The sequence below is a fragment of the Crocodylus siamensis genome, chromosome 5, assembly GCF_052110815.1.
Source record: "Crocodylus siamensis isolate JL-2025a chromosome 5, ASM5211081v1, whole genome shotgun sequence".
NCBI classification, from domain to species: Eukaryota; Metazoa; Chordata; order Crocodylia; family Crocodylidae; genus Crocodylus; species Crocodylus siamensis.
In genome coordinates this window covers 154,806,716-154,829,095 of record NC_143399.1, presented here as the reverse complement: position 1 = coordinate 154,829,095, position 22,380 = coordinate 154,806,716, and the positions used below count along the sequence as shown (strand labels likewise).

General features: G+C 42.2%; 1 protein-coding gene across 1 annotated transcript in view; it reads left to right on the top strand.

Annotated features, from left to right (window-relative positions):
• DNAH11 (dynein axonemal heavy chain 11) overlaps positions 1–22,380 on the top strand; it is a 270,299-nt gene that overhangs the window by 58,479 nt on the left and 189,440 nt on the right. Inside the window, exons 19-29 of the mRNA XM_090046787.1 lie at positions 1,187–1,303; positions 1,394–1,480; positions 1,964–2,122; positions 4,716–4,799; positions 7,882–8,040; positions 11,404–11,526; positions 11,816–11,938; positions 12,345–12,569; positions 14,832–14,923; positions 18,149–18,275; positions 20,628–20,777. Of these exons, the coding sequence (XP_089902913.1) occupies positions 1,187–1,303; positions 1,394–1,480; positions 1,964–2,122; positions 4,716–4,799; positions 7,882–8,040; positions 11,404–11,526; positions 11,816–11,938; positions 12,345–12,569; positions 14,832–14,923; positions 18,149–18,275; positions 20,628–20,777 (1,446 nt within the window). The remainder of the gene's footprint in view (positions 1–1,186; positions 1,304–1,393; positions 1,481–1,963; positions 2,123–4,715; positions 4,800–7,881; positions 8,041–11,403; positions 11,527–11,815; positions 11,939–12,344; positions 12,570–14,831; positions 14,924–18,148; positions 18,276–20,627; positions 20,778–22,380) is intronic.

Here is a 22,380-nt window from a genome sequence, read left to right as displayed (position 1 = left end):
CTCATGTTATCTGCGTTTATAAAAAGTCACTTTCTTCTTTGGTTTTGTACACTTACTTCGAGTGTACAATTGTTAGCCTAACTGTGTTTACTTGCCCCAAAGATTCAAAATTATAATGTCTTCTTTACAGTTTACCAAATTACTGCATTACCGTGCAGTAATTTCCAGAAAATTATGCACTACTTATGGTATCCCTCCTACATTTTATTCCAAACTGCTCCTTCCTATGTCTTTTAAAAGAAATTAGCTAACTTCTGTTAACTTGGTTGAGGAGTGGTATTTGCTTTGTGTTTATGTAGTATAATGGATTTTAGTCCAGATTTAGTTCTGTAGCCATTTCTGCACTATAAATACTATGGACCCTGAACTAGTGGTTAAAGGTTTCTGAGCCTAGAGGTCCATGACACTAACATAGTTAAGGCACACCAGCTTCATAACCAATGACACTCAAGCAAGGGAAGTGCTTAGCATCGTGTAACTACCTATTGATTCCTCTGTTTGAATGAATTAGTAATGACTCACATTTGAGACACTTGGCATGGTCTGCAGCTTAAATTTCTACCTCTGGAGCTACAGCAAGAATATACTGACACTGATACCTACCCTAGACTAGCTGTATTTCTTGCTCTGCCTGAAGCAGGCCTTCGTCTTTCACAGTTATTGGCTGGGCTGGATAGATGGGTTGAAGTTTCTCTTGTTTCTTTTTTAGAAGAAATGTAAGGTGTGCATGCTCACTCTCACTCTCTTGTTCACTCTCATTCTAACCTTGGTGCAGAAAAATTTTGAAATCTTGAAAAACTTAGTGGATGGAAAAATCATCTCCCATCCAGTGGTACCTATTAAGTATTGCATCAACGAGAGATGAAGGTTCTAGCTACTGTGAAGGATGTTCTCAGCACAATATTTTAATATAATGTTTGTAAAAACAAACAAACAAACATCATTAGACTCATTATGTTGTAGCTTTTAAAATTAATCCCACTTCGCAAAAGTTACTATTTAATATATGCAACCAAATTACTTTGCCTGAACTAGCTAAATTAGAATTATAAGAACAATAAAGATGAACTGTTCCATAAATATTGGATAGTTTTTGGTTTGCACCAGTATGTAGTTTTTAACTGAGATATTTTACTGTGTTTAAACGTTCAAGTTTCCTAATATGTAATTTTCCTTTGTTTAACAGGACTTGCCTGAAAAGTGGAATGCAACAAAAAAAATTGCCTTGTCTGTAAAGAATGAAGTAGCTCCTCTTCAGACTGCTGAGGTCACAGTTATAAGAAAAACATGTGGTTTGTTTGATGTAAGATAAATTCTGATCTTAGAATTCTAACATGTTCTGATGAGAACAGGATCGTTGACAGAATGTATTTGTGTGCATTTCTTTCATTAGGGAAAGCAGATGGAATTCAGAGAAAGATTTAAAGTGAAAGCTCCTTTTCACTTTGCTGAAAAAAATCCATATGTTCTTCTTGATAAGGTAAAAGGAAAATCTCCAGAAATGCATATTCTTCTAGTAATCTTTCAGTACAAAATTTAAAGATGTTTCAATTTACATGTCGAAATAACTGGGCATTTTCTATTTGGCATGAAACTCTTAGACACATGGAAGTTTAATATTTAACTTGCCCATCTGTAGATCTTTACATAAGTACCAACACCACCTTGCATGGTTTCTTTTTTTTCTTTCACCGATTGCCCAGTGAGTCAGAAATGTATATTTATTCCATTAAAACAGATACAACAGTGATATATATAATGTGCTTAAAATTATACATCATGTTCTTTATGTATGACTACAAATATACTGTTGGTAGTCCTTTGACATATTAGACTGAAAGAAAAACATAATATTTCTGTAGGAGTTGCAGTAGGCATATGTTTTCAGGTATACTGATTTGACTGTCTTTCTGAGCTTACCTATCTAGTAATTACAATGATTAGCATTCTTTTCCTTTTCAAGGCAAATCAGGAACTTGAGGCACTGGAAGAAGAAATGTTACTAATGCAAGAAGCTGCAAACCTGTTTGAAGTGGTTGTTTCAGATTACAAACAAATGAAACAATGCCGCAAAGAAATACAGTTGCTGAAGGAAGTGTGGGATATTAATATTTATGTTACAGTAAGAGGTTTTGTTATTTAAGAAAGTATTACAGAAAGAAAATTTATTCTGAATTTGCTGTATTTACACTTTTATATAAAATGTTTTAGAGCTGACATACTTGTTGAATTTTGTTGTTAACATTTTTTTTTAAAAGACAGATGCCGTGTTTTAAAGAAAATACTGAGATAAAAATATTAATGTACTCTATTTTAATTAAATCAATCCCCAAGCATGAAATCTTAAACTGAAGTATGATCATAATGATATATGATCAGTAACAAAAACAACAACTTGAAAATAACATTGTTAAAGTAGTTAAATGCAGAAAGCAAGAAAATTCAATGTTAGGTTAAAGGAAATTCAGTGTTAAAACAATCGCAGAAACACATTTACATCAGTAAATTTGAAAAGAAACACAAAAAGCCATAAGTCCCTTAATTCTATCTTCTTAACTTTACCACTCCTTGTATAGCTGTGAAATCTGCCCCCACAGAAGTCAGTGGCAAAACTTGCATTGAATTGAGTGGGGCCATAATTTCACGACATCGGGTCTCCATAAAGGTCTGTAAATTCTTGATGTCCTGATAAGTAAGATAAGAGCACAGAGAATGAAATGAGTAGGGTATATTATGAGGACTGACAAGAGAAGACAAGAGGTAGATTTTGCAAGCTGAGGTGGAGCATATCAAACTTGGAGGTGGATCAAGGCAGCAGTGGACAGATAATGTAGAAACTGATCTGTAAGAGATGGGTGAAGATTCTATAAGGTGGAAGAAACTGCAAAACAGGAAGAGATGGAAAGCTTTAGTTAAGTTGATTATAGCCCCTCAGGATCTGTGAAAAGAGAGAGAAGGAAAAAGGAGCATAATTTCACCTTACGTGTCATTTAGGGGAATCACAATGTTACAACTATTGCGCTACACATGTTTAAACACTTTGGGCATTTGTACACTTGATGGCCATCACAATGTACATGTGACAAAAATGTGATTTGTGTGGCTTAATGGCATCACACATTACACATGCACCAGTTCAGGGGGTTTTAGATGAGTTTACACTGTTGAAAACTAAACTGCATCCAGACAGTTGCGTTGCAGCTGTCCGCTCACCCCCCAGCTGCGGGAGAGGCAGGCAGGCTCCACTGGAAAAAAAGGAGTGGACCCCTCACTGTTTCTGCTTTCAGCAGGCACCTGATTCTTTTTTTTTTTGGCAGACCCTGCCCACCTCTGCTGTGGCCGGGGGGTGAGCTGCTTGTGGGATGAGCAACTCCTGAGCTATGGGGGCCCTGGTGCTCCTCTCTGGCAGTGGCACCCCCCCAGAGCTGCCTGGGCAGGCTGCTAGCAGGCTAGGTGCTGCCCCAGCTTGGAGGCATCACCCGGACAAATCTAACATTTCCCCGAACCTTCCTGCTGGAAGCTCACTGGGTGATGGTTCCTGGGCAGGCTTGGGGGGCAGATGGATTAGACCAGGTCCTGTCTTGGAGCTGGTGCAGCACCCGACCCGGTAGCAGACCACTTGGATGGCCCCAGGGGCTGCCACTGCCACTGAGGAAAGGACCACGGCCCCCCCACATCTCAAGGGCCACTCAGCCTGCCAGTAGCTCATCCCCCGGCCATGGGCAGTCTCTGGTTCAAAAAAAAAAAGCATCAGGCCCCTAGCCTGATACATGTGACAGAAAAATTGAAATGGTGGGTTTCAATTAAAAACCCACCATTTCAATTTAGAGAGCATAGAATAAAACCCTGAGGACTGAACCCCTGTCACATGTATAAGTGCCCTTTATCCCTTTACAGCCTGGCAGCCTGGAGGGTATACTTTAGCATTTCACTTGTGACTACAGAAATTTTAAACTATTTCCACAATGATCTATGCAACAGAGAATATATAGCCTAATCGCACCAGTACACACTTCGGTGCCTCACAATGGGTAGTAAAATAAGGAGAGGCTAAGTTATAATATAGAGTACACATTTCATATTGAATGGTATTATGTGTAGTAGCCATGTTATGCATTAGAACAGTAGGTTATAGAGTTCATCCTGAATTTTAAAGACAAAGCTACAAGTAAAAGTAAACTACTGAGTACTGAACTATAAATGTAGATCTACTTATATAAAGCTGCATGTTGTAAAGTTCTACTTGCCTGATGAAAGCAGTTGTTTGATAGACGGGCAATAAAATAGGGTTTTTCTCCCTTCATCATAATTAATTTAAAGGCCATGTGAATACATTTTTGTGGCAGTTTAGGCTAATTTCATAGCTGTGTATGGATATCCTGTGTAGAGATAAGTCATATGTATGCAAGTGGGGATACTGATGCAGTACTCTGTGTACATACAGAGTACATGTGCATGCAGCTTTTCTGGCCTTATCAGAGACTAAGCATGAAATGGCTTAAATACCTGCCTTCAGCTTTACACTAGAAGAAGATGGATTATTTAGTGTAGTTTTGGGTAGGGGTAATGTGACTTGGAAAGTGAAGTTAATATTTCAAGAACTGGGGCTATCAGTGAATGCTAGACCTACCTATTATACCCATTTATCTATTATATGGCATTAGCTTGTTTTCATCAAATGTTGTTGACACTTTTATCTGTACTTACTGTTTCAGAGCAGCATTGATGATTGGACTAAAACCCAGTGGAGACAGATTAATGTGGAACAGATGGATGTAGAGCTCAGAAGGTTTGCCAAGGCAGGTTCCATATCTGTCCATTTCTACAATTTATCTATCTCTGGGCCACCCCTTTCTTACTCTCCCCACCCACTTTGTGATGTTGTGGAGTATTTGTTGCTTTTGTCCAAGCTGAACATTCTGGAACTTTTTTTTCTTTGTAATTTAATACTCTGGCTTAGGTTTATATCCCTGCGGATGTACATGGTACAATCATGCTGTCACTTTTTTTAACTGAAGCAGTATATAAAAAAAAAATTAAAAGGGCAAGGTTTACGTGGCACTTTAGCAGATGAAAGACATTAGTTTAAAGACTGAAAGTGGAATTTGCAGAGGTAAATATGCTCTCTTCTGAGAGAGAACTCTGCAATTCTTAAATACTGGAACCTGCAGGAGATATTCATTTGCAAAATGAGGGCATTGCCTATACATGAGATCGTTTTTTGGTTTAATATATCAATAATGCTTTGAGGGTAGATGGTCTAGAGAGGGGAGGGGATAGGTTCATACAACAAAGGAAGACTGGACAAAGAACAGGAGAATTGTCAGGACCATAATGTAGGCCTATACCTTTATACGAAGTATAAAGCATAGATTTACATTATGTGTGAAAGAGAGGCTCAGTGGGCCTGACTCCTCTTCCCTCCCATATTAATTTAGTTCTGAACAGTGTCATCATTACCCCTGACTTTGACTTATGTGAGAGAGGAATTGGATTCACTGTAAATCCCTCTGTTTGTTTTAAACCACAGTTTTAAAATTATTATTCTGCTCTGGCCAACTGCTAAACTACACTTAAGCCCGCTGCATTTTTGTACCTATGAGACCCCTCATTACGTCAGAGTATTGAGTCTTACAGGCAAGTAGTTTTCATAGATTAGATGAATGGATTGCAAGGTGGATAGAAAGCTGGTTGTATCGTTGGGGCTCAACCAGTTGTGATCAATGGCTCAATGTCTAGTTGGCAGCAGGGATGAAATGGAGTGCCTCAGGGGTTGGTACTGGGGCTGGTTTTGTTCAATATCTTTGTTAATGATCTGGAAGATCAGATGGATTGTACCCTCAGCAAATTTGCAGATGACACCAAGCTGGGGGTAGTTGTAGATTTGCTGGAGGGTAAGGCTGGGATTCAGAGTGACCTAGACAAATTGGAGGATTGTGCCAAAAGAAATGTCATGAGGATCAACAAGGACAAGTGCTAAGTCCTGAATTTAGGATGGAAGAATTCCAACAGGCTTGGGACCAACTGGCTAAGCAGCAGCTCTGCAGAAAAGGACCTGGGGGTTATAGTAAACAATAAGTTGCATGTGAGCCAACAGCGTCCCCTTGTTGCCAAAAAGACTAACAGCACACTGGACTGCGTTACTAGCAGATTGAGGGAAGTAATTATTCCTCTCTATTTGGCATTGGTGAAGCCACATCTGGAGTATTGTGTCCAGTTTTGGGTCCCCCACTACAGAAAGGATGTGGACAAATTGGAGAGAGTCCAGCAGAGGGCAACAAAAATGGTGAGGGGACTTGGGCATATGACTTATGAGAAGAGGCTAAGGGACCTAGGCTTATTTAGTCTGGACAAAAAAAGACTATGGGGAGGGATTTGGTAGCAACCTTTAACTACCTGAAGGGTGGTTCCAAAGAAGATGTCGCTATTATTTCAGCTGGTGGGCAATTATTTCAGCTGGAGAGCTCCTTAACAACTTTTGTCAGCTGTTGAGGGCTTGACAGGTGCCCAACTCCCTGATTGCCATCTTGGAACCGGAAGTTCTGCCCCTAACCCCTTACCTTTGCGACCAGAAGTCCCTCCCCTAGACTCTCCTCCTCCCCCCCAAAAAGTACTCCTTTTTGGGTGCGGGGGGAGGCATCTTGGAACCGAAAAAAACCAAATCATAATAAAAATACAACATCTGCTATAACATACTTTTAATTTTATTTCAAAAAAAAAATTTTGTCCTGATTTACATGCATTTGTATAATATGTATAGAGGCAATTGCATAATAGCTCAAAATAAAGCCTTACTCATGTATATTGTATGTGGGGGGGGGAAGAAGGTGTATTGTATGTGGGGGGGGAAGAAGGTGTGGGTGGGTGTGGAATGTATGTGGAGGAGAGTTAGTACAGGGATGTGGGGGGTGTTTGGGTGGATATGGGGTTTGTGGGGGGCTGTGGGGGTGTGTGGGATTTGTGGAGGGGAGGGGTGCTGGGCAGTACATGTGGGGCGGCTCCAGCTGAGTCCCAAGAGCTGCATGTAGTGGCACAGAGCGGTCTGTCCTGCCTTAGCTTGACCCACTTGATGCATCTTCAAGCTGAGATGGACCAACTCTGAGCCAGCAGGTAGGGCTCCCAGCACTGCAGGCAGGAGCCACACACCATCAGACTGGGCCAGCTCCATGCCTCCACCTGGGGCTTCCATCATTCCAGCAGAGAGCGACACATAAAGGCATGAAGCCAACCTGGCCCAGCCCAGTGGTACACAGAGTGCCAGGAGCTGCATATGATGGCATTGAGCTTGCCTAGCTTGATTGTGTGTGGCTTCCCGCACCTCCCGGTTGGAGACACAGGGAGTTCTGGGCCATTGGGCCAGGTCAGATCTGTGCCTCTATATGGGGCTCCCAACTGGGGTGCCAGGATCCCCATGGAGGTGGAGGCACAGAGCCAGCCCTATCCAATGGCATGCGATTCAATGTGCTTCCTGCTGGCTTTCAGAGGGGCAGCTGTGGGCTGGTAATAATGGTCTTTTGGAGGGGCCCCACAGGCCAGATGGAATGGCTTGGCAGGCCAGATTTGGCCCGTGGTTTATATTTTTCCCACCTCTGAGCTAGACTGTTCTCAGTGGTGATGGATGACAGAACAAGGAGCAATGGGCTCAAGTTGCATCAAGGGAAGTTTACATTAGATAAAAACTTTCTCACTAGGAGGGTGGTGGGGCAATGGAGTGGGTTACCTAGAGAGGTGGTGGAATCTCCATCCTTGGAGGTTTTTAAGCCCTGGCTTGACAAAGCCTTGGCTGTAATTATGTAGTACAAGATGGTCCTGCTTTGAGTGCCCTAACTTTTTATGATTCTTCTTCAGAGGATGAATTGTTATTTTTATTCTGTTTCTTAGGAAATGTGGTCATTAGATAAGGAAGTTCGCTCCTGGGATGTATACATAGGTCTGGAGTTAACTGTGAAGAACCTGATGACATCACTGAAGGCAATATTAGAGTTGCAGAATCCTGCAGTAAGAGACAGGCATTGGTATCAGCTCATGAGTGCAACAGGTGTAAGTATTCATCTATCCAATGGCATCTCCTACCACCAATATAGCAGAGTATATTTACAATACAATACAGTAAAGTGACTGACATCGAGTATATTAAACTTTCAGTGCCCAGAACGAATGAACCATATCTTGTTGGGATAAAGAGGAGGGTTTTGAATTTCTGGATCATTAGAATGCTTTCTGTATTAGGAAATGAATGTATAGTTTTTACTCAGACAACGTACAACCTAATTTATAATATTTTTTTAAAGGTCAATATTGGCCTCAAAGGAGGCCAGTAAAAGAAGTGGGGGTTTTTTGGTTTTTGTTTTTAAATTGTGTTTGAAGGGAGCCACTAAATGTAAAATTCTGGTTCTCTGTTTGCCTACGAGCATGCACATGTGGTTTGTGGCACCTCAAAGCAGTTTGAGGCATGTTCACCCATTCACCATGCTGCATATTTGTAGCACAGTGGCAAAAGTAGATACTGGGAGTTCCCAGTATTTAAAAAAAAAAAACACCTACCCCATGTTTAAAGAAAGCAGCATTGTGCACACAGCAGCAGTATGTGCCACCAGAAACCAGAGCCTGGCCGGGCAAAGCAACACTCTGGCTGCCGACCAGGCTCCAAGTGGCCAACTCAGCACTGCTGCTGCCCCAGGAGGTCCTCAGGACCCTTGATAAGGTTGCTGGGACCATCACAGGTGCTGGCTGCAGCCTCCCCTACCCCACCTAGGTCACTTTGCCATGCAGCAGAATGCACATGCAGGGGGTGTGGCTGGGAACATATAAGTGGCACAAATACATGCCACTGCTATTTGTCCTATGGGAAACGTGCTTCTGCATGTGCGTGCCTGTTGGGACATGCCCTAAATGGCAGCGTTCTAATCTATTCTAAAGTGGCCAAAAATGCCACTTACACACAAGTAGCTATTGTTTCCTTAGTACTATGGAAATGTAAGGGTGTACATGCACACTGAGCAAACATAACAAGCTTTATACTGGCTGGGCATGCACATAGTTACATGTGTACACTCATTTTGAATGCATACCTTTCTCTAGGTCACAAAAATGTAGTTAGTCAAAAACCCAAGGTTAGCAGGTGTTAGACTGAAGAGGAAGGTCTATATTGTCTGCCTGCTGGTCCTGGGATTGCTGCTGAGAAATAAGACCTGCCCATTCATTCCCACTCTGTGTACCCAAGACAACAATTAGGCAGCATTCAGGCTTACAGTGGTCCTGAGAATCTCTCTGCTCCCTGTCTTTGCTTTCAGACTCTCCTGAGGAATATTGTAAGACATAACTATCGCCTAGTTCCAGGCTTGGTTCTTGTTTCTCTGAAGCAGTCCAAGTGCAAAAAAATTAATCATGTCAAGTAGTATGTCTTCTGAATTACAAACAAAGTACAATTTTAAGAGAGTTGAGTAACTGGATTAAATCAAGACAATAGGAAGACTTGAAAGTTTAGAGTTCGTGAAAGGTTGGGGCATAACAATGAATAAGAGGTGGTGATAATATAGCACAAGAAAATGGAATTTCTAGAATACTAGTTATATATAAGCAGTTCCATAACTTCAGTGAAAGCTGTACAAACTAATCTTAATTTGCTTTTTACTCACTAATTCTGAAGATTTACCAACAGTGTAGACAAGCAAGCATAAAAGTATTTTTGTTGCCTTCTGCATAGAACCTTACTAGTCCCAAAATATCTATTTTTCCCTGAGTTGAAAGACAAAAATAAAAACTTACAAAAGAATTTTAAATGCGTTTCCTGTAAGGATATTCTTAAACCAGATTCTTTAAAATTGACATTGTTCTTGTATCTTTTTTCTTCTAATGGTATACATAGTTACCGTACAAACGACAAAAGCTTAGCTGTAATCCTTAGAAAAAGTGAAGATCTGTAATGGGCAGCAAACCATTCCTGCCATGAAAAGCACGTGGGCAGTTTCTAAGTCTGACCCGTTAGGTAATGGATGTTGATATTGGGCAGTGATCTCCAAACAGGATGAGCTTCTCTGCCTTATGGATGATGTAATATAAAGAACAATGATCGTCTTAAATTTTAATTTTTTTATATCTTAACTTTGATACTCTTGTGCAGGGGCGGGCAATTATTTCAGGCAGAGGGCTGCTTACTCAGTTTGGCAAGCTGTCAAGGGCTGCATAGGTGGTCACCATCTTGGGATCAATGTCCCAGGGCTGGCACTGGTGGGGTCCAGAGCAGGGTGCAGGTTGGCTGGGGTCTCTGAACCTGGGCTGGGCTGCACCAGCAGCAAGAGGGGGGAGCTGGCCCGGTTCCATAGAGCTCCTGCTGGCTGGGAACCTGTACCCCTGCTGCCCTGCTCTGGGCCCTGCTGGCAGAAAAGGAGCTGGTGCTGAGCACGGGGAAAAGTGGCCCCTCCCCCACCCTATGGCCGGTGCTCCCTGTTGCAGCTGCTCACAGCCAGCACAGGGCTGTCCTGAGCAGGCACAGGCAGCCCTATGTGAGCTGCAAGTGGCTGCAGTGTGGGGCACCAGCCATGGGGTGGGGAGGGGTTGCTTTTCCCCTGCACTCAGCACCAGCTTGTAACCCACCCCCATTGCCAGCCTGGGCCCTGCGCCAGCTCCAGGCTCACCTGTCGGGGCTGCTCTGCAGCTGCAGCAGCTGCAGTCCCCCCGCTAGCCATGCCAGGCAGTGTTTTTGCCACCACCGCCTCTGTGCTGCCCAGCACGCGAGCTCCGGGCAGGCAGCAGCAGGAAACACTGCGTGGCACGGCAAGCGGGGGGACTGCAGCTGCTGTCACTGTGCATAGCCCCAAGGGGCGAGCCCAGAGCCAGTGTGGGGCGGAGGCTGGCAGCAAGGGTGGGTTACAACCTGGTGCTGAGCATGGGAAAAGCAATCCCTTGCCTGCTGCGTGCCCGGTGCCCCATTTTGCAGCCGCCTGCAGCCCACCTGGGGCTGCCTATGCCTGCTCAGGAGAGCCCCACGCGGGTTGCGAGTGTCAGCAGGGAGCACCGGCCATGGGGTGGGCGAGGGATCATTTTTTCTCCAGTCCCTCCCCTGTCTCAGGTCCTTCCCCCCCTGAGTTTCTGGTGTGGTACAGTCACGTGGTCCCAGGCCAGAAGCCCCTGATGGGGCTTTTGGCTGGTGGGGCGGGCCCTGCTGTTGCAGGAGCCTGGCGGGGTTCCCCTGGGTCCTACTGCCCTTGGTTCCTGTCATTTTTGACAGGAACCAAGGACAGAGAAATATTAATTTTCAAAATCTTTTAGGGACCCGGGAGGCCAGATGGAATGGCCTTGCGGGCCCACCTCTGCTTTTATAGATCTCAATCTGGTGTTTTATGCATGTATTTATTTATTTATTTTTAATTATGATATGGCTTCTCTCTTGTTTTCTGACAGGTCAAATTTGCTGTAACTGAAGACATGACCTTGTCAGATTTGTTGGGATTACAACTGCATACCATGGAAGATGAAGTCCACAGTATTGTGAACAAAGCAGTGAAGGAGCTGGGTACTGAAAAGGTACAACAGCCCCATTTCTCTTCCTGTTGCATTTAGCTGCAACAGTCCTTTTTACTGTTTACTTAAGTAGATTGAAAAATGTATCCATGAAGAAACAGTCAGGGTTGCAACACAGTTTTATTTGATACAGACAATGAACAAAATAAACTAGATACATAGACATTGAATTAGGCTTCTGTGCATGGTACATTTCATTGAAACTGTTTGAAATCTAATTTAATTTTATTTCTCAACCTAAAATATTAAATTTCACTATACCTAAAGTCTTATTGCCATGGTTTATACTCAGATTCTTACAGAGATCAGCCAGACATGGGCTTCCATGGAGTTTTGTTATGAAGTGCATCAGAGAACAAGGACTCCTTTATTAAAATCTGATGAACAGCTTTTTGAAACATTAGATAACAACCAAGTAAGACTTTTTTATTAGTAGTATTTAATTAGCATTACTCTTGGTATATTTTATTAGTTTAAACTCCCAGAATTTTCCAGAATTTTTATTTACAGTGAATCTTATTTGGCCCAGATGTTAGTCTATAAAATTATATGTGTGCAGCCTAACTACATATATTTTAAGGAAAATTCCTGTCTCTGTGTAGGAGTTTGCAAAATTACAGCTCCCTGGGCTTATATTTTCCTAGATTCTTTGAAATCATTTAATAATATGCTGTCCATTTGCAAGGCTGAAAAATGTCTTTTGTTATCATATACAGTAATAATAAGTTAAAAGAGAATTTGTAAAACTTTTTAGCTATACCTCCTATGCTTGATAAGTTATTTTGATTAGTGGGGTTTTTTTGTTGTCTTTGTTTTTCTAGGTTCAGTTGCAAGCAATTCTGCAAAGTAAGTACGTGGAATATTTCACTGAACAAGTCGCAGTCTGGCAAAAGAAACTGAATATGGCAGATTCTGTCATTTTCATTTGGATGGAAGTTCAACGCACGTGGTCTCACCTAGAAAGTATCTTCATTGGCTCTGATGATATCAGAAGCCAGCTTCCTGAAGATGCTAAAAGATTTGATGGAATTGATGCAGACTTTAAAGTGAGCAGAGCTATCTTTAGCATGAAAATAAAATATAAATAATGACATGTTTCATCCTTACTTTTATTTTAGGAAAAATGGTGTCAGTTCTGTCATATCCACTTAAATATGATTTGTATTGGAATGTTAACATGGATGGATAGATATATATATATTTTTTTTAAATGAGCAAGAAATCCTAATGGTACAAGGCTAGATCACACATGATCCACTCTGTCCAATGTAGGAAATAGTACACTGCTGCATTACCCTAGAATCAGTTCAGGGGAAGACTTGTGATTTGGATGCATTTCCATCCTTAGAAGGTGGTAGTAATTGGCAACTAATACCAGTTACTACCACATGCTGAGGCATCGACTTAGCCACATTCTGGTAAGCTTTGGCAGGAAACGGTTTTTCCATTTTAGGGCCTTGTTGCACCTTATACTGTAAGCTGCACAAATCTTGATCAGTGTTAGCTTGGAGTCTGGAGCAATCACAGCCTTATCCTTGAAGCCTTCTTTGACTGCCCCCCCACCTGCAAAGCTGTGACTTGACATGAGAGGTCTAGTGAGCAGGGGCAGAACTAGGAGCTGTAGCTCTGAGTTGCCACTAGAAGGCTGGTGAGTCAGGACAGGCTTCTATTTCTGCTCTATGGGCAGAGGTATGCAAGTTACTGGAGGACTTCAACTTGGGTGGCACATCTGTGGGAAGTAGTCACATCTTAATGGAACAAGAGCTTGGTAGCATGGATCAGAGAGAATTCTGCTGTGGAGTGGCATAATTTTGAGTGCTTAAAATCACTTTTAATGTGCAGACATTTTTTAAAAAAAACATTTAAAAATCCAGGGGTTAAGAGCTCCAGAAGCCACCTAAAATTACTGTGTAACAAGGCCCTAAGAGATTTTTTTAATGTTTTCTATTCTGTCCCAGGAAGATGGAGGGTGGGAGGGACAGAAAGCGAGAGGGGAGGCATATCCAGGGCAACTGCCCTAACCACTTGGCAATTAGGTATTCTGGAGTGAGGCTTTTTCAGTAAATGCTGTATAAATCATTACACCTTGTTTTAAATAATAATATATCCTTTAGAGCAAGGACTTGAACATGGTCTCTCTATTCCAAATGAGTGCCCGATCCCTACTGGATCATAGATTTGATCCCTGGTCCAATGACTGCTTAAGTAATTCAGCAAGATAGAAAAACTGCAATAAGAGTTAGCAAGGGAGACCATTTTAAGTCCTTGATTTAAGTCAGGTAGAGCAGTGACTGTAACATTTGACTCATATGTGCAACCAAGTACATAAACCACTAGGCATGGGCTATTTCAGGGCAGGCCTCTCTTTCTTTAGTTTTGAGTAGTAATAGTCTGAACTTGAGAAATCTTTTCCAGTAAAAGTATCCTTGAAGTTGGAATGTTCCCATGACAAGTTCAGTTTCAATAAATGTTCATTTCTTAATGACAAACTCTGTTGTCAAAAGTTTCCAGTTAGCTCTACCTCCTTGTATTTTGTCCAAGCTCAGGTACAGGTTTGAATGATGGGAGTAGCAGACTTATGATGTCAGGTTGCCCCCTATGCACCTGGATACCACGAGAGAAACTTTCTTCCATTATGGTTGCCTAGGCTGGAAAATAGACTGGTCCATAGTAGACAATGTTATCCATTATATCCAGTAGAGGTTGTGTGTTGGAAACATGGTGGTGAGAGAGAGATTCACAAAGTTAAATATATGAAAGAAGTAAACACACACATCTCTCTTCGAAGTCTCAATTTTAATCTTTTGGTCTTGCATAGCCATTTACAACAGTGAAAAGTGTGTGTGTGTGAATTGCTGCTACCTGATTTGATAGTATTTTGCACCTTCTTTTCATTCTCTTTGCAAAAAGGTATATGACCACACAGACACAAGACTGGGCTATGAGGGGTCCTATTATAGTTCAGTCTGAACAAAACTAGAATGAGTTAATTCTTTCTCCTATCAGTTGTCACCCTTTTTTGTTACAAGGGATCAAAATTATGAGGAAAGGGCAGCAATAGTTGCTTTCCTGTGTACAGTAGCCTGTACTTATTCTATATTTCTTTCATATTTAGTCTACACGGCTATACAATGAAATAACTAACATTTTCCCCTTATTTTGTGCCAGAAGTAGAAATAAACTGATCAGTTCCTCTCTCTCCCAGCTCTTGTGTTTCTTCATTGACTAATTTTAGTAAATGGTTTGAAATGGAAAGATATTGTTTGAAATCCAGGTGTTCTGATTAATACTTCTGCACTTGCACACAGGAATTAATGATTAACACAGCAACTATAAAAAATGTGTTAGAAGCAACAACCAAACCAAATCTGCATGGAAAACTTGAAGCTTTACAACACAGGTAAGAGTGGTTATAAAGTTAAATATTAATTCAAGCAGGCTGATTGAATACATACTTAAGTAGGTCTGTTGTTTGGTTGGTCTGGGGCAGTTCATCTTTTGTTTTCTTTTACAGTGCATGTATGTAAACAATGTATTGTTTGTTTTTTTTTGTCTGATATTTTACATCTCTTGGTCAAACACTGCTGCAATTTAAGATGGTGACCATTTCAGGCACCTTTTTCAATTGCTTATCGCTCAGATAATGTAAATATGATTTATATTGCAATTTTTTTTAGATGTTTTAGTTTCACTATGTAACAGGGGGCCTACTGCGGCTGATCTCCGTGTGGCCCTCCCACTTGTTCTTGGGCTAACCACCCACCTTCTCGCCCACCATGCCTTGGTCTTAATTAATAGATGCAATTAGGCAGGAGGCTGTCCATTTTCTGCCCCACTGCTAGGGGGCACTATCTGTGGCTCTGTTCCTCCCCTACACCACCACCCAAGCCTTGCTGATGACATCATTATGTTCTCATATGCGCCAGTCCCCCATGATGGGGTCCAAAGTCCTACTGCAGCACCCCCACCTGGGTTTCTCCCTTCAGGCAGGCTCTGCTGCCGTCATACTGGGCCATATGTCTTCCTGCCACTGGTTCCCCTTTTGGTGTGGTCCCCCCCACTGGGACCTTCAGCTCACACTAGCCCTGGTCCACTTCCAGGCCAGTCAGGACCCTAGGTCCCTGGTTTTTGGGCATCCCTCTTGGTGGGCCTCCTTGCCCTTCTGACCCTCCTAGTCCTGGCCCCTGCCTGGGCCAGTCAGGGGAAGTTCTGGCAGGCCTCAAGGTAAGACCCGTACTCTTTTCCCAGGGTCCCCCTCTCCAGAGGTGGGGAGCTGGGGTTACTTCACACCATGACTGGGGCCTCCAGGTCTCACAGCAGGTCATGGTACTACTACTGGTGTTATATTTGACCCAAACTCTGCCTCCCCCCATTGGAGGACTTACTGGGGTCAGGAGTCATCTCTCTCTGGCTGAGCTACCCCCTCACACTGGGGGCTCCACACACTGCCCCCTCCTCACACTGGGGGCTCAGGGCTTCCCTCCACAGGTGGGCTCAGGTGGTTATAGCCATGCCTACCCCCAACTCTCTTCTTCGGGGTCTCAAACCCCCGCAGGGCTTAGGTGGCCTTGGCCACACCTGGCCTCTAACTCTCCTTGGGGCTTGCACCCCCACAACTGCCTCCGGTGTATGTGACAAACCCTAAGGTGAGGCCGAGGAGTTAAGGCATCCCAACCTGCCTTTCACAGGGTTGATCACTGGCCTAGCATTTCCTGGGAGCTTCCGCACCACTGGGAGTCCCACCAGGCCGCCCGCTCCTGGCAGGGTGTAGTTTCCAGCCATACCCAGGACCAGGAGCCTCCTACCATCCCCTACAGCTCATCCCTTACCTTCAGATGAAACTCAGCAGCCCTCAGACCAGGCAATGTTGTTGCCTGCTCCTCCAACAGCCAAACTGCCTTCTTTATATAGGCAGCCCTGAGCCTAAAATGGCTGCCCTCATTAGGCACCTGGAGGCTGCCAGCTCCAGGGCCTTAAAGTGGCAGGCACACACAGTGCCCTGCCACACACCAATTTAATTTCAATTCTTCCCACTCATCACTTACTGATTTGATCTTAGGAGCATCTTCCTTGAAGTTCAGAGCAGAGCACAGTTCTGATTGGAACTGTGCCTTTTTCCTCCATTAAATCTTTCTACCTGAGGGAGCAGTGAACACTTCACAGGTAGCCTGCCACTTGATTAGGGAAAGAATAGTAGAGGTAGGAAGCCAAAGGAATTAGCTCCTGGTTTAGTAGCATCACTGTTGCTGTCGTCATCTTGTAAAAAGCAGCCAATTGGTGAGGTGGGCTGCTCCTTCCCTAAAGCATATAGGCATGGGTTTTTCTCAAAGAAGCTTCTTACTTAATTAGCTGCCCAAAATCTCACTAGGTAATTAACTATGTGATTAGCAACATATGTTCTTATTTTTGCCACATATAGAAACTTATGTATAATCAGAGAAGCAGCCACTTTTCTTAGTAGTTGCTAGTTAGAATAATAAAATCATAGAAAAAGAGCTGGGAGAGACCTCAGAAGGTCATCTAATCCATCCTCCTATTTGACACGGGATCCTTCTTGCTAAACCATCTGAGCTAAGTATGTGTTTAAATTACTCTTAAGACCTTCTAGAGAACTTGTTCCAGTGATTAACCACTTGCATGCTTAGAAAGTTCTTCCTAATATTCAACCAAATTTTCTTGTTGCCATTTAAGACTATTTGTTCTGTCCTGCATGGACACAACAAATTGTCCAATATCATCTTTAAAACCACTCTACATACATTTGAAGGCTTTAATCCCCCTCTTAGTCTTCTCTAAGCTAAATAATTCCAGTTCTTTCATTCTTTCTTTGTAACTCTTTCTAAACCTCTAATGTTTGTTCCTCTTAGCTAGACTCTTTCTAATGACATCTTTCTTTGGCATCTTTTATGAAGTTCAGGGCCTAAAACTAGACAGAGCGTACTCCAGGTGAGGCCGCATAGGGGTTAACAGAGTGGAAGAATCACTTCCTTTGAAATGCATGCAGCACTTCAGTTAACACATCTCAGTATACATCCCAGCTTTTTCCCTGCCCCTCCTCTTTAGATAACAAGACCAAATTCCAATCAAGGAAACTATCCCACAAAGTCTCAGTTACCCTAGTTAGATCATAAATTGTATGTTTGTGCCAGGACTTCAAATTCTTTTTCTAAATCATGGCTGTCCAACTCATGGCTCCCACTCAGCTGCTGCTTTCCCCATTACTCCAGCTACAGCAAGAGCCAGGCTTTTGGCTCCCCCTGCCTCATCTAGATTCTGCCCCTGATCCAGGGGGTTGACTGCTACATAGGCCACAGTGCTGGGGGAACCCACACCTGGGGAGCTGAGGGTGAGGGCTGGGGCACATACATAGTGTGGTAAACTGGGAGGGTAACCGCACATCATGTGGCCCAAGGGGGGGAAGGGACAGGTCTTGCTGTGGTGTGGCCCATGTGGCATGCAGCCCCCAGCCACTTAGGAGTTGGACAGCTCTGCTATTTTTGTAAAGCATGTTAGAGTACATAGAAGTTAATCCTCTTTATACAACTTAAACAAAATAGGATGTACTAGTGTTGTTGGTCATTCATGGACATGTTTAAACATCATTAAAGTTCTGTTTCTTTTTCAGGCTTTCTCTTTGTGAAAAATCTCTTGCTGAATATTTAGAAACTAAGCGCTTGGCTTTTCCTCGGTTCTATTTCATTTCTTCAGCTGATTTGCTTGATATTCTTTCACAAGGGGCCCAGCCTAAACAGGTAATATTTCCGAATGTTTTTATATTATGTCAAAAGAAAACTATTTTGTAAAGAAGTGTGAGGGGGGAAAAAGTAATTGTATATGGTTGCTCATCACTGAAAATGTGACTTCGCTTTTGATGAAGTATAAATTTTTTTTATGCAACACAACAGCTTTCTTTTTGAACAGAAATTTTGTAAGTGCTTAAACTGGGAAAAATGGAATTCGTCATGGGAGGAAGAGTTGCAAAGACTGCTTTCTTTTGCTGGAAATATTGTACATGTGCAGCGTGTGCTTGTTTGGGATATAGGTTCACAGAAGCTGGAGATGGAAAGGGTCTTTGATCATTAAGTCTAATTTTCCTCTGGCCCAGAATTTGTTAGAGATCAAATCTAAGGCATGCCATGTGTGATGATGATAACCAGCGCCAAAAGATCTGTGGTGTTTGCTAGATTGTCACTGACTGAGCAGCTGACTATTGTACTAGGAATGTTTATATAACCATCTTTGTTTGCCTCCCTTAAACAATGATCTGCCAGGTTTTGTGACAGTTAAAGACCCAGTTATACTGAAGCACCTGCACTTGAATATTATTCAGAAGCTTTACATTATGTTATCTGCAAGCCAGATGACATCCCAGTGCTCAGTAACCACCCTTCTGTGGCCATTAATTCTCAGAATATCAGAATTATTTGTGTCTTGGGCAAAGCTTCTGTAGAAAGGATGTAATGCTTAACACAAGGATTGATAGTTTGCCACAGAATAAAGTACTAGTGAGACTTGAATAATAATTCTTTCAGTACAGTCACAAGTTCTTTTGATTTCCTAACACCATTAAACCTTAGCAGTTTGTTTCATCCTTAAAACTACAAACCAGTAGAGAAATGAAGGCAACCCACAGTGACTGAATTCTCTTCTCATAGTAGAGGTGGACTCTCCACATGGGGACTGTGCAGGGCAGCAAGGAAGCACTTGCACTATTGCTTCTCAAACCCCACCAGTTCTGTGGACAGTGGACTTCAACCTCCATGGCTGTCAGGCTGATGCGTATTACAAGGCACCTGTCTGTTCATTTTTAACAAATGTGAGAGGCAAGGATTTCCTAGGGTGATGTCTTTTTGTTGGACTAACTGGACATGTGTACATGTGTAATTATGGTGCCTGAATAAACCGTGGAGCTTATTGCTTCAAAGTTAATTGCTCCTGGGTCTGCTGTTTTTATCATGCACTTGGGAGCAACTTACTCCAGAGCAATAAGCTCCACATTTTATTCAGGCACAGCACACGGAGCTGGGGTGGAGTAGCCTCGGCTGGCAGGGGGATCTGGGGGTTAGCCTGCCAGCCCAGGGCTACTCCCCCCCAGCTCAGTGTGCTGCAGAGGGGCCGGCTGGTGCATGGGGGAGTTTCAGGCAGCCCCCTCACTGAAGCATCCTTGTGCATCAGCCAGCCAGGCAGCATCTACATGTGCACTGCTGTGGAGTTTTTACTCTGCAGCAAAATAGTACTTGTACTTACAAATACTATCCTAATATGGAGTAAATTAGTTTACTCCAGCTTAATAGGTGTGCACATGTAGGTGCCAAGTTACTGCACAGCTAATTAGTCAGCTGTGCTGTAAACATCTTGTGTAGACACACCCACTGTGTAGTTAGGATAAAGTTAGAAGAGTATTTGAATCTAAACATCCTTTGTCAGATCTCTCATTTTTTAGATAAGCATTTAAATATAGGTTATGTATCTTGGGATCTTCATCTTGCATTCAAATGTATGCCTGCATATTTGTAAAGTCCTATTCGATGTTAGGAGGGGGAAATAGAGCAACCAGCATGATTCGCTAACTTACATACATCATGTGTGCTTCCTGTTCTAGCACCTAAGAATAGTGGTAATAAACTTTCACTGCTATCCTTCAACCTTTCCCCGGTCATGTTCCTAAATGCCCGTATGTTGGCATCTGGCAGCGAATGGTAGTGTAAAGTTTTTATGCCAACCTGTGGCATTTGGGAAAGTCCTTTGTCACATTCTCTGCTTGAAACTTAATGTCAGTATTAATATGATAGAGAATTTGGCCTTTTGTTTTCCATTTTCTTTCTGAGACCTAAGAGTCATCCTAGTACTGTTTTTATTTAGTATTTGGCTCCTACTAAGGTTATTGAAAGATTTTTTGTGTTGATTGCATGCAGTTGTCAAAAAAAAGCAAATGTTTCGTGTTTTCTGAATGCAGAATGACTGCTAAATTAGGAGAACTCAAGGTTATTGCTAAGAACTTGATTAGAAATAGTAATTCACTTAAACAGGAATGTGGAGGAAATGGAAAATCCAAGAAAAACTTAGGTGCATGATCTTAAATCTGTGGTATATTCTGAATGCAGGTAACACATCATCTTACTAAACTTTTTGACAATATTGCTGATCTCAAATTTAAAGACAAAGAAGAGAATCTAACAAATATTGCATTGGGGATGTACAGTAAAGAAAAAGAATATGTCCAGTTCTATGCAGAATCTGAATGTGTTGGTCAGGTAAGCCAAGTTAATTTAAATTTTCTTTAAGGGAACATTTTTCTTTTTACTCAGATAAAAAAGTAAATGTGTATCAAACCCTACTTCTCAGCTAAATGTATTGTATATTAGAGGGGATGCAGCTTCAGTGCCATCTCCCCTGTTCCTTATAGTATAAATGGGAATAATTTATAGAGGTTCCAGTTCTATTGAGAAATGATCCTCCTGCCAGCTCTTTGGGCTGGGAATCATCCACTACTCTACATTTGTACGGTATTTAGGGCTCCGTTCCTGTTTGACTCATGGGCTCTACTATGATTTCGCCCAGGCCAATTAGTCATACTTCTAATTTAAATATGTATATCTATTGAAGATGATGCAGTAGCAACACTTTTATCTCCGTATTAAGGTCAGTCTAATAATGGATGAGATGTCACGGGTCATGTTTATTCCAGCTGCTTCCATGGAGCAAGATTTGTTCAATATCATGATTCCTCAAGTGTTTTATTCCATTTCCTTTTAAACACTGCCTCCTTAGACAGCATTCAGTTTCTCACTTGCACACTGACCACAACAGTTGATAAAACAGTACCTAAACTCATTGTTGAGATAGAAAAAACTGTTTCCTCTGAATAATCTCCTTTAAAAAAAAGGAAAACCAACTATAGACTTCTTGGGCATGTCCAGACATTCATTAACATGCTGTAATTGCATGCATTAAGTTTATATAAAAGAAATTGTAATAACCTGGAGTATCAAGTACTAACTTAATGCGCCATAATTAGTGCTACTGTGCATTAGTGCAAATGAATGCTTTTGTGTAACAATTAATGCGCATTAGACAAATCTACTGTGTATTAGTGCATTAGCATGGTTTTTGTCAGCCATGCTTATGTGCAGTAAAATTAGTCCAATGGATGGTAAGTGTCTCATGTAGACATGCCCTCTTTGGATTTATTTTCTGTTCTGAAAAAGCTTTCAAGCTTTCAATGCTGTTGATTGCATGTTTCTATTTGATTTATTTTCTCTATCTCTAATGGTGAATTCAGTTGATGGGGAATGGATATACCAAACTACAAAGTTTCCTCCAGAAGTTTGTCTGATTAGTTTCCCATGGAAACTAAAATTATGTAAAAAGTAGATTGGAAATGCCTTATTTTCATGTTTATGCTCCTGTACCTATAAACCCTTCTGCAGGGACAAAAATATAACTGTTGTAGCATTAAAGCAGTGGTAGCCAACCTTTTTGGCAAGCATGACACAAATTATGCACCACACCTCTCTCAAGTGCTACTCCAATTCCTTTCCTGTGTCTGATCCACTGCTCTTTGTTCTCTTTCCTTCCCTGTGCTCACTACCTAGTCTGCTGCTCTGCTTTCTGCTCCCTGCCCTATCTGCTGCCCCCTCCCCAATCTGCTGTTTTCCAATTGTAGTATGTATGCTGGAGGTGAGTCACAGGCTGCTCACCCACATGCTGCACCACACCAGCACCTCTGAACCACTTGGCCATGAGCTCCCTTAGTCCTGTGGGCTATGACATGCCACTGTGTCCCCAGGGGTAAGGGCAACCAGTGCAAGATAGAGGAGGTACAGAGAAGCAGCAGCAAAAGAGTGATGGGGAGGA